At 45.2% G+C, this 16,351-nt stretch overlaps 1 protein-coding gene across 2 annotated transcripts; it reads left to right on the forward strand.

Annotated features, from left to right (window-relative positions):
- Positions 1–303: 303 nt before the first annotated feature.
- On the forward strand, positions 304–15,998 carry ildr2 (immunoglobulin-like domain containing receptor 2). Of its 2 annotated transcripts, XM_049028909.1 has the most exons (10): positions 304–441; positions 3,046–3,384; positions 5,580–5,699; positions 8,460–8,516; positions 10,399–10,545; positions 10,627–10,791; positions 11,427–11,540; positions 11,886–12,090; positions 12,500–13,199; positions 13,840–15,998. In XM_049028909.1, the coding sequence occupies exons 1-10, from the start codon at positions 396–398 to the stop codon at positions 13,873–13,875; spliced, it is 1,929 nt and encodes a 642-aa protein (XP_048884866.1). In that variant the 5' UTR covers positions 304–395; the 3' UTR covers positions 13,876–15,998. The 2 variants fall into 2 exon arrangements, with proteins under 2 accessions (XP_048884866.1, XP_048884875.1); XM_049028918.1 differs by lacking the exon at positions 8,460–8,516.
- The last annotated feature ends 353 nt before the right edge of the window (positions 15,999–16,351 follow it).

The following is a 16,351-nucleotide window of genomic DNA, read 5'->3' on the forward strand; positions in this document are numbered from 1 at the left end:
CTGTTCACTTTATATATTTGAATCATCAAAAACGGCGTATTTCACTATCTGTAAACTTTCCCTCTTCTTCAACCTGATGGACCATACCATATCACACTTTTGATAGCCTACCTTCATATAACGGTATGAAGTAAATTTTCCTGGCGAAAAGATACATATATCATATTACACAATGTAATCGTAATTTTTAATACGAGTTTTGGCTGTATTTAAAAAAATCTGGGTGTTTTTTTGGCGGTCCGTCAACACCCGTAGCGGTAGTGGTACATACCCGTTACTTCTGAGGTAAATCTGTCCCCTTATTCCCGCACGCAACGGTCTCAGCAATGAGGTGCTAAGTGGAGCGGGGAGAATGAGGATTAATCCTCTAAAAACGCAGTGACTTTGGGGAAAAAATGACTTTACTTGCGATGTTTTGGATCTTATTAGTTTGTTTATCAGGTACGTTCATATATTAAGTTATATTTTTTATCTTTACCTTGATGTAACCACATAACAGGTTGATGAGCGGTTTCGAATAACGGTTCTCTTATTGTTCTGTTTCTTCTCTGTGTTAGTATAGCCTGTTAGTTTATACTATTATTTTTCATAGAGATATTAGTTTGTTTTTGTTATTTAAAAACGTCTAGGGCTTTTTGGCGTTGGTATAAACAATTTAATCAACTTAAACTCCATGTTTTTAATAGTTTGGAGTTCTGGAAACCCACCGAATACGCGGCCACAGGACAGGGCAGGCGGATACTGTGATTAATGACGAAAGAAAATCATAAGGGCAATATACCAGTGTGCATTTTCAGTAAAACTGGCCAAAGAGGAGTCTAAGATGATACTTGAGCGTTTGTAGAGATCTTATGCTGAGTCAAAATTTGTAACCATGTATCCTTTGGTTTATCTAAGTAGTGAAAAATATTCCTGTCATGCGTCACTCTGTTTTGTGACTACTAATATAGTTACATATAGCATGTATTCTGAAACGTTGTTTAACCGTTGTTTCCCTTGTGAGACTAAATTATACCGGGACGAGCTCCCCTCTTTCAGAACGTTGTTTACTTACTTTTTGCATTTTATTGGATGCGACTGTATGCTGACTGTCTCTCTATCTCTCATTTTGCTCACTCTTTGTTTTGCTGCATGTAATGAAAAACATTAAAGCAGCATATTTATAAACGTCGAGTACATTTTTTAGGTATAATGTGTGCCTTCCCTTTTATTTGTGGCTTTTTCTGTCACATTGGATGTCCAGTATGTGACATCCAGCCCGATCTGTAACTAATTCTGCTGAGTTTAACATTTAGGGGTCAGAGGCCTGTTAACTGGGGTTCTGGTTTATAACATTTCAGTCAGTCTGCGTCTTTCAGCACCTCCTCCTAAGTGAAGTCATTTCTAATGTTTTTTTTTTAAAGCTGAGTCAATTATCCTACTTGCTTGAGTCCTGGTATTTCAGATCCCATCTCTGCAGGAACTTAAAAGGTGGGGGTTGGGGGAGGCCTAAAACAATGTAGAATCAAACAGTGTTGGATCTGGATGTGCCCCCGGGATAGGAATGTAGGAATAGTCACACTGTTGCTGGGTCCCCTGCTGATCATTTAGTGTTATGGACTCCCTCACCTTTCTGGTCTTTCCTTAAAACCTAATAAAGTGAGTGCCTTGAAAAGCTGTAACTCTGATGACGGGGTGGGGATGTCTTTCCTGTTGTTGTCTGTGCATCTCAGCAATATTTGGAGAAATTTCCAGAGAGTTCCATGAGGACTTAAATGACTTCCTTTGCTCATCCAGAACTGACCCAGGGGGGCGATGTGGGAGAGGTTACATGTACTTGGGTTTCCTCCACAGCTCTAGTGTTTATGGCTGTTTACTCTTCTGTAATGGTCTGGATCAGGGCCCCTTAAATCTCGCAGGGCCCCCCACTACTGACCCTATGTTCCACATGAGTACTGAAAGCTGAACTATTTTACCCCCAGCAGCAATACTGATACAGTTAGTCCAGGACAAGGGACCGTCAAAGATTAATTTTTACCTCCAGCTCTAATGGTGCATGAACATTTGCCATTGTGTGGGGCTCTGGCATGGCCCAGATTCTGGTCCAGGATAGTGGAGCTCAGCAGTAAATAGTGTCCAGCTAGAATGTGAAAGAGTATCCTGAATCACAAGTGAGCCAGAAGTGTGAGAAATGTGTCCCAGACATTACTCACTCAGTGTCAGGCAGGTAATTATTTTAATGACATGATTTTGATGCCCATTTGGGTCTGGTAAGGTGTATTTTTTGCTCTTTTGGCTGTGTCATCGTAATCTTACAATTGCTTACCAGCACCTTGTTGTGTGTGTGTATGTGTGTATTGTGTACATATATAGTGTCTGTACATGCCTTATTCTCCGATTCTATTTATGCCTCAGAAATTATTTAATTGTAAATATACTGTGCATCTGTTGATGTGTTCCAAACTAAATGTTCTATCTATCTATCTATCTATCTATCTATCTATCTATCTATCTATCTATCTATCTACAAACAGTTTGGTGTTGGTCACAGCCATTAGCAAACTAACAGTCATAAGGAGATGTTGTACTAAATTGACTGTGTGTGTGTTTGCGTCAGTGTCTGTGTGTTTGTCAGTGTCTGTGTGTATGTGTGTAGAATTCCAGGTCCAGGTTCACTGCAATCCTGCATCAAATACACAGTCCTACAAAATGTATAGAATAAACAGATATATCTGAAAACAACAACTCATTAGTCGATAGATTACTTTGAAAGGTTTTCTTTATAAATTGTAGTTTTTGCATTTTAATTATCCATAACTCTTGAAACTCAGGGGTGGGAATAGTTATATGCAGTTTAGACATACTGATCCTCCGAAATTGCTTGTCATTTGACTGCGAAAGGAAACTAGTGGGAGGAGTACCCAAGGGAGACCCAAATGTACGAAGCCCACACACGCAGAAGCAAGGCATGGATCACACCCACCACCATGGAGGTGTGAGCCCCCATATGATCTAGCCATCCCTCCTCTGCCTCCTCATGTCTGATGACTTTGCCTCCCTCTCCAGGTTTGTCAGTGCGGATGTGCGGCAGCGTGCAGGTCACCGTACACGAGGACAGGAAGTACGCCATGCTCTTCCAGTCAGTAGTTCTGCCATGCCAGTACTCCAGCGCCTCCAGTCAGACGCCTGTGGTTCAGTGGTGGTACAAGTCTTACTGCCGTGACCGCACCTATGACGCCTTCAGCTTCCACAAGAGCCTGGGGCTGCATGCCTCAGAGCTGGGCCCCACCTCCCACCTAGACTGCTCTGACAGCAGCCGAACAGTCCGGATCGTGGCCTCGGGACAAGGCCACTCCCTGACCCTGTCTGAGTACTACAAGGGACGGGACATCTCCATCGTCAACAGTACATATCACCTTTCCTATTATGCGAAGTGTATATGATTGATGTTTTAATTATTGTCTCTGAGTAAGTATTATGATTACTTTTTGTGTATTAAAGTGTCATCATGATGCAGGGCTTGTGTTGCCCATAGCATGTCTCTCAGCCCAGCACTCTGCATTCCTCATTAAATCCACAGTGTAATTATAGTCCCTCAGTATTGTCATTGAATCATCACAATCGGATTATGAATGTTACGTAATCCTTCTTTGTGATAAACTTCGCCTTATGGAGCTGTTTGCCATCCATGTCCGCGTGTGTATACCTGCTGTTTGAGAACACTTCTCAGTAACGCTATTTCAGGTTTTCCTGACTTTTCAGGGCTTGTTGCGTTTAGCTTGGCTTTTCACAGCATACCGTTTTACCAATTTGTACAGCTGCTTGTTTCACTGGAAAATTAGGTAGGCTGCCTACAGTAGTTCTCCAGAAGTTCTCACTGAGGCCCCTCCTGGGATGTGAGCCAACAGCATTCAGGTTGGAAGGTGACATGTTTTATTGCTGTAGTCGCATTATGTCGGTTGGTGCAGTGTGGCAGAAAGAAATGATCTGCTCACAGTGTTTTTCCCCACTGAATGGATTAGGGAGGGCAGGAGCAGTAAGTTGTGTGGGAGCTGTTTCGGAAATTACAAAGTATGACCCCCATCTGGGGCTGGGGGAATCAGCTTGGAAGTACAGAGGAGTGTGGTGAATAGCGGCTCATACCTCAGATCTGCTGAGTGAAAACAAGGAAGATAAATACCGCTCACAGGCCTGCTGTAGATTTATCAAGGCCCATTGCCTGGCAGATTCATGGCCCTGGTATTGTGTCTTCGAATGAGGTTACTTTGTTCCCTGTTGTAAAATGCATGTCTTCTCTGTGCTGAAGGACACATCAAGAAAATAGGAGGTTTCTTTCACACTTCAGAGGACCTTGTTTCTGTACATGGTGGGTGGGGTGGTCCGTATGTATTTATGACCATTTTTTCGGATCCTTCTGCAAATGAACAAAGCCAGTTCATGAGTCTTGTGCATATTCATTCGCCAGTTGGTTCAGCCCCATCTTCCTGTCTGCTGCTCAATACAAGCTACTGAATCCTGGAGCAGAGCGCTGTTCACAAAAAAAAAAAAAAAACAAACTAGAAAGGTCCCTCATTGTGCTGGACTTTTCCTGTTGCCTAAATTAATTTGTTTACTTCCCTGCACAATGGGCAGCAGGGGAGAGGGAACAATGGCTTCTTCGCACTCCCCTTTGCAGTGTCTTCCACTTCAGCTGTCTAGTCCCCATACTTCCATCCTTTTTTTTGAAAAGCTATAGAAAAATCTTCCTTTGCTTTCAGTACCTCGGGCGCTCCAGCATTTGTGAAGCAACATCCGTGGCAGTCGTTGTTTTTCTTAATTGCCCGTGGGGATGTTAGACACAACAAGGACATCTGTAAAGAATGGTGCCTCAGCAGGAAGGGATGGGCACAGCGTTGAAACACGTACAAGTACTTGTGTCCTGAAGGTTGCTGATTCAGGTCACGGGCTCAAGATTTGGGATATGCCCTAGTGCCCTTAGGCAATGTAACGCTTGTCCATTGTATTATCTAGTTAAATAAACATTTATTTTTTTAGGGATGGATTCACTGTGCCTTACACATGTTGATGACCATGTTCTTTTTTTAATAAGCATGTGTGGTCCTACTTGTCCCAACATAAATTTGTAGGATTTGTGAACTGGGCTTTTTCTCGGTTGATTGGACTTCAAACCCCATCCTATCCATAGCTGGCAGGAAGCCTCGCTATGTAGCACACTCCTCTGACTCACGTCCTAGGGCTGTTTTTCTTGATACGCGTTATGCTGCACGATGTAGGAGAGCTTCTTGGAGATACGAGGAACAGCATGTTCAGCAGCCAGCAGGCTATGAGCCATGATATCCTGTCCCATTTACCTCCTCCGTCCTCTTAGTATCCCATCTGGCCTGCGCCGCTGGGAAAGTCCCTTCTATATGAACAAATGACCCCTAGGTTAGATGCGTCCACGCCCAGCCTTTGTGAAAAATAAACTGACCAAATGTCTTGCTGAGTCTTGGCCCTGTGCAGCACATGGGTTTGCTGAAACTGCCAAAAAAGAGCTAACACCCCTCCCAGGGTGACCTCCATAGCCATGACGTGACATGCCTCTCTCTCCCACCCCTCAGAAGCTGACCTGCACATCGGCCAGCTGCGATGGGGCGACAGTGGCATGTACTACTGCAAGGTGGTTATCTCAGATGATCTGGAGGGCCAGAACGAGGACCACGTAGAGCTGCTAGTGCTGGGTGAGTCCCGATGCATCCCCTAAGTTCTCATCTTCTGAGAGGATCATGCTCTCGGTGACCATAACAGGGTACATACAACTGAGAGCATGACTTGTTATCTGTGTTTATTGGTCCAAGCTGAGAATCCTGACCAAATCAATGATTTTGGCCTGAAGTAACATTTTGAGTGCCACGGCTCGGGGGCAAAATGCACGTGTGCACGTACCTTTGTCCTTGTGCCATTTGGTGGAAGCCGCTTAAACCGTGACAGCGTCCGTGCTGCGGCCACAAACAGCTCCATGGCAATGGGGAAGCGGCAACCTCACAGCGAGGCGGACCTTTGATCCCCAGTGAGTGGGCCTTTTGTTTGTCTCTTGGCATGTCAACACATAGACTCCTGGCCCTACCCCCTAACCCGATCCCGTGTGGGCTGCATCTTCTGCACGCTGGGTCAGGATCCCATCTTAAATTTGGGGGTCAGAATTTGCTCTTGTGTTTTTTCTTTTCATCTCCATCCTCCCCACCCCATCTCCGGGACCTGCCGTAGATGCAACAAGTATGGTAGAGGAACAGGCTTCCCATTCATTTCCAGTTTATTTTCAAAGTAAGGCACTTAAGCTGTTGCTATGGTAACAAGGGGGCTCCGAGACACTAGGAAGGACAAAGGGCCTTCTGGTTGTCAGGACCAAAAGCAAGGTAAAATTAGAGAGAGGGAGAGAGAAGAGAAAAGATTTACACTTGAAAACACAAAGGTATGGATAATACATAGAGATTTGTTCAATGTTTCTGCTTTCCAAGAGTTTATAGCTCCAAGGCGGGGAGACCTTTGTTAGAAACCCTGAAGCCCCACACTCATTGTGTACCCCCCACCTGCTATGTGTGCAGTTAACAGTAAAGGAGCACATAGGAGAGTATCTTCCCGTGGACAGAGGAGGGTGTGATCTGGCTCCCATAACTCAGATCTCCATCTGGGGGTCAGGGTATGTGCTTGATACTAAAACTGCTTTGGGCAGTGGTGGGGAGGTTGGTTGTGGAAATTACTCCAGGGCTTATCCTGGACTCAGAGGTCAGAGATCAGAGCCGCAGTTGTGTGAGTTCGTTAAACACAAGGCTCAGTGCCGCACTGGGTGTGTCGAAGAAGCCAGCACGCGATTCGCACATGTCAGGCGCACATAACAGGCCTTTCCTTGAACCCAGTGAACTCCAGTAACCTGGGCCTGATGGGTGGAGTCTCTGGGTGGATGAGTGTAGCCACCGCTAACAATTACTAAAGTGGCAAGAATTAGGCTGCCTGAAAGAAATGAGGATATTTCCCCATGATCCATGTGGTGAAGGTGCTGACTTCACCGCTTAACTCCCAAATTCCAGGAATAGCAGTCACCCCCCCCCCAAGTCACGGGACGCTCAGAAACACTCGCCACAACTGGCTTCTGTGCTAAAGATAACCTGATCTGTTAATATCAGGCAAGTGTTCATCTTTTTACCAGGCTCATGTTTTTTTTTTCAAATTGCCCCTAAATTATTAAATTCATTAAAAGACATATTTTTAAAACACTGCACTCTTTGCCACCTCACAAATAGAGTAATATAGCTTCCAACACTGACTGCTCTGGTGTTGTGGTTCAGTTTGGTGTTTCTAAGCTGGAGCTATCCAGGTTGTCGTGGAGGGCGACAGCTGTGTTTCGTTTGCGCTGATTCAGCAGTGTGCTAAAGCTGGAAGGGGGTCAGTGTGTCTGAATGTTGTCTGAGAATCGATTGAAGGCTTTTCAACATGTCCCTGGTGTCAAGGGCTAGAAGGACAACCCCTCGGCTCAAATTCATTTTTTGCTCATTGACTTTTCAGTTAGCTATTTAGCCAATGCTTTTGTCCAAAGAGAAGCAGAGAATATAGCAAAAGCATAGTTTTGCCAAGGAACCAACTTAGGTACATGTGCTCCTAGGCAGAGTTTCCAATGAGTGACTAGTGACAAACCTAATTTAGTATCAGAGCAAGAGCTACACAAAACAGCACAAGGGCCCAGTTGCAAAATAAAGGACAGCATTTTGTTTCGCTAAGTGACTTTTTCGTCAGACCTCCAATGCAGACCATAATGCAACAGAGAAAATGAATCTAATAAAACATCTGAAAGAAGATGCATTTACATTGAAAAACCCCTTATGCCAGCTGTGTGAGATCGGCTGGTTCCATTTCAGCATGGTTCTTGCTCAAAACACGTGTATGTGTTCTTTTTTACTTAATTTTCTTAATATGAATATTATGATCCATAAAAAGCTTTGCTGGTTCTTTGGCTTCATTTTCTTTATGTGAATATTTTGATTCATAACAAGCTTTATTGGCTCTAGGTCTGGGCTCTAGACAGGATTCCTCTCTGGAGAAAACCTTTATAGGAAAATAAGTCCTATGAAAACTCCTTACCTGCCTGTCGAGATGAAATTCCGGCCTCCCTCCCCAGAGGGAACAAGGCAACATCATGCTACATTTATCAGCAAAGCCTTGGCAAGCTCCATGTTAGCTATCAATGCTAAATTTTTAAATGTAGTCGATCTTTGATGCTTCTCATATCCTGGCAGTTCAGCCTGGCACTTCGGCAAAAATTCCATTTCTCGTTCCTTGGTCGGATGTCTCCCGTTCATTCCTCTGTCCAGCTTACCAGCTGGCCTGCACATGCACATAACCTCTCTGTGCGTTTTCTTGTTCCTCTGCTCACGCTGAACCTTTGGTCCCTGGCCCTGCTGGCTCCTCTGTCCTGCCCTTTACCTCTCCTCTTCTTCTTTTTCCAGGTCAGGTAGGTCCAGTGGACGATCTCCTGCCTGGGTTTGATATGGATGTTATGCCAGGTATGGGTGTGTCCTCAGCTGTCTCCGCTGTCCACTTGCTCACCTCTTCACACTGCCCTAACTCTTCCCTCTGTGCTGCCTCTTAGACGTTATAGGAAGTGGAGCCGCTACAAAAGAGGAAGTATGTTATACCACACGGAAGTGTATGTAAAATTAACTAAGATGTTGTGGACTCCTGAATTAGTTTCATAATAAGATCATAGTTTATACAGTTCATCATATATAATGGATAAAGGAGAGTTAGTGTTAAACTGTAAAACATACAAATGCATGGCATATGTATGTATAGCTTTCCCCCTTTTTATTATCTGAGAAAAGCCCCAGAATGTTTTTAGAAATATGGACAAAATGTTTATCTCTCGAGCCTTATCAAAACACAAATGGAGCTCAAACGCATCCAGCTGCATGTTTTCTCCCTGTGAACTCGATATCCCTGTTTTCTGTTCTTGCTGGAATTATCAGCTTTCATCATCATGAAAAATAAGTCACACAGAGTTTGTATTTTCCCCGTTTGTGTGTGTGTGGAGCAGAAGAGAATAGCCAAGAGTTTTGGAAGTTATGAACACACAATTTCAACTTAAGGTTGACTCTCCATATCCCCAAACCCTTTACAAAAAGACATTGTTCTCAGCATCACTCTGGAGAAACATCCACCTGTATGAACTAGTAATTTTGTGAGATACCCAGCTATTATTGGTCAGAAATGTTTTTGTAAAGAATTAAATTATGCTTTTTTTGCCATTTGTATAAGTATTGTTGGAGTACAGGTACATAGGAATGCTTTAGTTTTCTCATATCCCACCATTCTCTCCTTTTTAAAACATACACATATACAGATGAGAGCAAAGCTTGAGGTCCAAGCGCAGGGTCAACCATTTAGCATTTTTTGGGGGGTTAAGGACCTTACTAATGGGCTCGGCAGCGATGTAACTATTCTGTTGACACATCAGTGACCTTATGATCACAGGTACAGAGGCCTAACCCTTTGAGGTCTGATCCTCAAAGTGTTTTAAAACTGCGTTGTTATGGTAAAGACTTGGACCACCAAATCCAGTTTAAGGTTAGGCTGGTAATTAGCAAGAGGGAGATTCGTTAATTAAGAGAAAGCATGAGAGATTTCTGCTGCATTTATTTTTGGGTGCTTTTGTTTGTTTATATATGTGTGTCTGTGCTTATATGTATTTCTGTTTATGCATTTTTATGTGTGCATGTTTTTAAGTTTATTTTTATATACTCATCCTTGTGCATGCATGTGTGCACCATTAGTCACGCTGATGTTAGGGGGGGGGGAATGTGTGGCCTGCAGACAGAAACCTGATTGGTCTAATAAGTGACGTGGACACTGCAGCCTCCTGGCACCGTGCCTGCATTTGGCACCCCGGTGACCTCACACGTCGGAGGGCCCAGTCGCATACTTGCATTATGTGAAACAAAGCCTGTTCCTCTGTTTGTCCCCCCTCCCCCCATGCTGCTGGGGTCACGGCTCTTATCTTATCTGGATGTTAGGGGACCTTTGTGTGTGTCATTCTCTCATCCTCTGTCTCCTGCTCTCTCTCACTCGTGTCCGACACAAACAGGCAGAACGTTCTATGGGAGCCGGTGTTGGGAGCTAAAGGCCTGTCACTAAGGGCATATAGTGATGTCTGCCTGTCATTTGGTGCCGTGTTTCAGTTTGAATATATTCTCAAAAAGGCCCCTCATTTTCCCCGTGAAATGTCTGACTGAATGAAATTCTGAATCGCTCTGGTTGTTAACCATTTTACTACCCAGTTCCACACATACTCCGTCAGCTTGAAAGCTCGGCGACACTGGCAGATGAAGCCCAGTCGCTTTGGGGTGGCATGAGGCCCCGGTGCTCAGCATGTTTCTCTCGTTTCCCCAGAGTGGCTCTTTGTGGCCGTGGTTCTGCTGGGAGGCCTGGCCCTCATCCTGCTGGTGGGCATCTGCTGGTGCCAGTGTTGCCCTCACTCCTGCTGCTGTTACGTGCGCTGCTGCTGCTGCCCCGACACCTGCTGCTGCCCACGGCACCGTGAGTGTGTAAACCTTATGCTTCAGCATGTCACAGCCAGGGGAGAGGCCAGCGAACATCCGTGTCTGGTTCCATCCGCAGTGTATGAGGCAGGAAAGGTTGCAAAAACCATGGCGTCGGCATCGCTACCCATGCACCCCGCGTTCTACATGCCCAACGTACCCACAATGGTTTCCATCGCACCCCCATCTCTCATCGAATCCAAGATGGCGCCCACTCCTTCCCTGGAGAACAACATGCCTGCGGGTGAGTGACTGAGGCACGCGCGGTGTTGAGAAGGGCCATGCCCAAGCCTCGAGCACAAACACGTATACACACGCTTGTGAGCGAAGCTGCACAGCTTATCCAGTACTTTTCAAGGTCAGTCCTGCTACTTAAGCTTATTTTAGCCCTTTGTAATGTTTTGTCAGTCAACTGACATGAACTAACTGTAACCAGAACCGCTGTTCACTAAGCGCTGCTTCTCACTGTGACAGTATAATTTTCTTGGGAGGGGGTTGGGCTCTAAATCTATCAATGCCTCAAGACAGCTTATTACAGGTGACTTCTTCATACGTCATAAATATTTTTTTAACGGTGTTTCATTTTGATCTTGAAAAGCCAGCAACCAGCAGGGGGCGCCCTTGCCAGAGGGCACTGACAGTGCCGTTGTGTAGTTTTCCACAGGAAATGTTCACAGTTCGACACTGCGGTTTTGCTCTAATTATACAGACATCATTTTCTTGTCTGATGTCTGGGTCATTTCCCCTAATGGGCTGAGTCTAGTAGGTCACATATGACCCTCCAGGATGGACACACCCTGCTAATTAGGGGGATGTGGAAATGGTGTGTGTTTGTGTGCCGTGTTTCTGCCCAGCTCAGAGTGCTGTCTTCTTTTGCAGACTTCAGGGGTTATCGAATGCCGATCAATAAGGAGCAGGACTCCTTGAATGTTCTGTATCATGTAGAGAAGGAGCTTGCCCAATTTGACCCTGCCAAGAGGTCCTATAATCAATGTAAGACCTCACTTGTCCAATGGTCTAATTCTCTCTGTGTCTGTGTGTGTGTGGTTCTGGTATACATTACATTTTGGGCACCATTTAATTTATTTTAATGAATTGATTTTGACTTTGTGGGAACCATTTTTTGGTCCCCACAAAGGTAAATTCAATTTAATAAAAATCTGTGACTGCAATCAAAAAACTAAAAATGCCAGACTTGTATTTTGTTTGGTTACTTTTGGTTAAAAAAGTACAGGTCTGTGCATATGCGTTTGTGTGCTTTTGTGTGAGATGTATTCTTGATTACCCATCACTTTGGTCTGAGAACATATATGATGTTCTTCATGCTGATCTCCACAGCCTGCAGCATGTCGGAGCTCAGCTCCCTCCATGACGGCGAGCCTCCTTTCCGGCAGGCCTACCGGCAGGTCCAGAAGGCAGCCCTGCCCCCTGTTGCTGGCAGTCGCGACCGCCTAGACCTCCAGGATACCATGTCCTCCCAGGCCTTGCAACCGAACCACACCTTTAACCGCAGCCGCTGGCCAGAGGACCAACACCAAGCCAGGTATCAGGGAAAGGGCTTGGATTTCGTTTCCCTTAATGGAAACACAATATATTTATGTTAGCTCTGGTTGTGTATAATGATGGCAACAAGGGAACTGCTACCGTTTGGCTTACAGTCCGTTTCTCAGTGTCTGAAAGGCACGAGTGTCAGTTCAGTACACAGACAGCGTTTGTGTTTGTGCTGCAACACCATGTGTGTCTGTCCTGTGAGACAGTGTGTTTGTACTGTAGCATCATGTCTATCCTGTAACACTGTGTGTATCTGTCCAGTAACATCATGTGTCTGTGATGACAGGGTCTGTATTTGTTTATGTGGGACCCGCTCTGATAGGGTTGTAGTTCACCAAAGGCATGTACTTGAGCGGGGGTGGCGCTCGTGCTTGTGGTGAGAGTTTCCTGTTTCTGTACAGGTGGAAGCCTGCCTCAGAGCACCTGCAGAGGAAGACGTTTGGTGCCCGGGGGAGGACAGGCTCTCTCGACGAACTGGAGGAGTTCGCCCTGTCCTATGACCAACGCAGACGACGGGGGGCGTCCCGAGAGCTGGAGCGGGAACACGAGTCAGAGCCACGGAGCCGAAAGCTGTACCACCCCCAGGGGGAAGAGGAGCAGCTCCAGCGCATAGAGAAGCCCCCAGACTCCTGGATGGAGAGGAACCAGTTACCCTCACATAGGAAGAATCAGGAGCGAGACTGGGAACGCAGGGGGAACGGCCACAGCCCCCCACCGTCACCCAAGAAGAGGCGAGATATCGGGAATGGCGACCTCCGGCGTTCCCGCCGCGGCCGAGAATACAACGATGCCTACCTGAGCAGCCTGCTGGAGCGCAAGGCACGGCAGGCGCGTGCGGGGCACACCGAGGATGACAGCGGCCAGAGCGACACACCCTCCAGGGGCAGCTCCAAGAAGAGCAGTAGCTGCTACCACAGCCAGTCGCCCAGCAACCGGCCCAACGAGGAAGACGAGGATGCTGGGGATGAGGACTTGCCTCCCCCTTACTCGGAACGGAGCGTGGACCCTGCCATGAGGCCTTTCTCATATGGCCGTCCGACCCCTGGCCTGAAACGGCCCCCACACGAGCGCAGGGAAGAGCGGGAGAAGCTCCGCAAAGTGGTAAGTTACATTTAAGAAAGCCACATTTAAGACAGTCCTAGATCCTTGGGAAATGTTGTTGCGAATACCAGTCAGGCTTCTTGGAGAGGCAATACCGTTGTATAGGGGGTTTCAGTCCACTTCAACTTCTGCAATCAAACTATGTATCAGTTATTCTTCATCCACTGATTTATTTTCCTTGTCCTTGAAATGGTATGATTGGTCCAGTACATTTTTTTAATCCTTGGAAATAATATTAAGCTGTCCATAAAAAATGTAACATTGATAATAATAAAATAACAAATAAGTTTAACAATATCATTGTCCGGGAGTTTTTACTAAGGTTGGATGTACTAAACAAGGGAGGGTAACAGATGATGACATTTTGATGTGTCATGCTGATGACTGTTTTGGTTTGGTTTTGTGGCTTTAATGTTCCTGAGCATCACAGTTCCTAGTTAATCCCAGACAGGAATAGGGAGAAAAGGGGACGAGACTAGAACCTAATGCTTGAACAACGGCCATGATTAACTGCAGTGTTTTGTTTTTTTCACTCACAGGCCTGACTAACTGAGTGCTAAGAGAACACTAACTGAACGTTTGCATGCCTGCTGCTCTGTACTAATGCCTGGCTCCCGGTGTGTTGTTTCTTTTTAAACAGAACACTCTCCTTAGCAGAGACTCTCTCGTAGTGTGAAGGACTCAGATGCTGATGATCAGAGCAAGCACTCACGGCACAGGCAGCAGACAGGACGGGTCCCACAGGCCTCTCAAGACCCAGGCGGCACTACCGTTACGAGCGGGGGGGAGGGAGGGGGAGGGTGGGCTGGCGGATGGCAGTCCCTCTAAGAACCGGGTCACTCAGGGAAGCCTTCCTCACACACCTGTCTATGTGTGCCTGACTGTATGTCTGTGTGTGCACATGTACATGCATGCATGCCTGCAACAAAAACATAGGCCCCTCAGTTCTGTCCCGCCAACTCTCATGGGTTTTGTTACTGTTCAGCACTGAATGGCGTAACTCTTCAACACTAACCATGATGGGAATGGCGCCACCCTGTGGTCAGTCTTCCAAATACGCATTGTTACAACTTGGTCATTATGGAGTAACCACCGCCCAGACTACAGGAGCCACCTCAATGGAACGACTACAGGAGACATAGTGTCTTTAGACTGTACAGGTGGTTTTCTATAGGCATTTGATGCTGTTTGATGTTCTGAAAACTACATTGTGCATCAAAGAGTGTCACCCTGAAACCACTGAAAAGAAATATCAGCACCCTGAAGCCTCCAGCCAACGACCTGAAGATGCTGCTGTTTGATATGAATGATGTTTGTTCAGTTTTTGCTGTCAACTGGCCTCCAGTCCTCAGCCAAGATGGATGTAAATTATGAAACGAGCTGAGTGTTTATTTTAGATAAATTTCCTTTGCTGTGTAAATTGCTGTGTTTTAATCACTACCCTTATCAGTTTAAACCATGTAGCACACATGTAAGGCCACAGACAGTGTAAACACACCTTAAATGATCAAAGTACTGTATCTGTATGTACTGCTCTCTGTGAATGGCTGCCCTCTTACACACACTGGCTTTAACTTGCTTTGGGCCAGCGGTTTGAGCACCTAAGAGGCTAGACTGGTGTTTGGGTGATTGGAGTCCCTACAAGGAGCTTGGAGGACTGGGTCTGGGCGGGATGCTGAGGAGAACCATGTGATACAGGAAGAATGGGAGAATCAGGGACTTTTTTTTGGGCCTGGGAGTAGAGTCTGTTCAACTGAAGGACTGAAGACGGCTGTTCTGATCAGTAAAATGAAACCGATCTTGGGAAAGACCATAGCTGGTGTTTTTACATATAAGAATGACTGTACATTAGCCTATGAGTTTCATGCAACAAAAGTATAGGGTTCAACAAAAAACTGGACCTGATCCTAACCAAACTTTGGTAGAGTTCCAGTTGTTCAAATAGGTAAAATGGTAAGCTTCCCTTAAGATATGAGTCACCTTTTCTAAAGCAAACATTTAATTTGCTGAGTGTGCAGCCCTATATGCAACCAGCACGGAGACTTAATGGGCTTACTGTCATGATTCCTGGCTTGACGGTGGTCTTTCAGTCCTGTGGAGCGCTGGAGGTTGGCCAGCTTTCTGCCAAAGAGGGTTTCATTCCGGATGAGTCATGAGCAAAGGGCCATTGTGCATTGTATTCTCGCAATCCGTGTGACTATCTGAGATGTACACGGAGAAACTGGGGTTTGCGTGAACACGTACGGCGGAGTGCAGTACAATCTGCGATAAATACAAAACACATAATTTAGTGAGGACGGATAGGCACGTAGGTAGACATTTACTAATGCAGACTTTTCGTTTGCGTTTTATTATCAAAGTTTAATTTCTGTAACAATCTCTTAATAAAAACTAAATACCTGAAATTCCCCATGTACCTCTTTGCTGATTAGCTGCTGCAATTCAAAATGCATGCAAGCAGCCCAACACACCCACGTCTGTATACACCTACACCAGCTACCTAATAACTATAGTTCAAAAATAGGTGTGGTATCATGTGAAGCTGGTCCAAAGGCAGGGAGGGATTAATTAACCGTAGTATAGACTTCGTACCGAAACTTCGGGATTATGAGTTGATTACGAAACTCATTCCTGTGTTTCCATGGAATTACAGAATGCAATGTCAGATTTGTCTTTTTTACGTTTTTTTTTTAATTTGCGGTACAACGTGTTATTTCCATGTGCTCTCTGTGACTATAGCTGTTGTCTGCAGATTTGTACCATACGCGGTTTTATAAGAATAAAACAGAGTAACGTGTATATTTATTGCATTGGTGTCGTTAATATTGAGGACTAATCGTGTTCATTAATGATTTATGAGAATGTATAATATGTATAACTGAATGATTCCGAATAACTTCTTCTAGACAAAAAAAATGCAAAATACAAAAAATGCAAAAATATTAGCCCTTTTTTATTTACGATGAGATGCTTCAGGCATGAAGCATCTCAATCGGACATACAACAAAGTGCATCGTTAAGTAATACATCTGTTGACGAAAGATCTTTATTACTGACGTGTTGTTTTACTGTTTATTTGATGTAAGTCCTGACAATGTGGAAAGGGAGCTCATCTTGTCTAAGAAAAAATACTGTCTAGCTGATGATTGAAA

This window comes from Brienomyrus brachyistius, chromosome 1 (genome assembly GCF_023856365.1).
Source record: "Brienomyrus brachyistius isolate T26 chromosome 1, BBRACH_0.4, whole genome shotgun sequence".
Classification (NCBI taxonomy): domain Eukaryota; kingdom Metazoa; phylum Chordata; class Actinopteri; order Osteoglossiformes; family Mormyridae; genus Brienomyrus; species Brienomyrus brachyistius.

Excerpts from the sequence above, each read along its gene's own strand:
- ildr2 (XM_049028909.1), top strand. The coding sequence starts at position 396 with ATGACTTTACTTGCGATGTTTTGGATCTTATTAGTTTGTTTATCAG. Across the intron at positions 3,385-5,579 it reads GGACATCTCCATCGTCAACA|AAGCTGACCTGCACATCGGC; the intron begins GTACATATCACC and ends CCCACCCCTCAG. Across the intron at positions 10,792-11,426 it reads GGAGAACAACATGCCTGCGG|ACTTCAGGGGTTATCGAATG; the intron begins GTGAGTGACTGA and ends CTTCTTTTGCAG.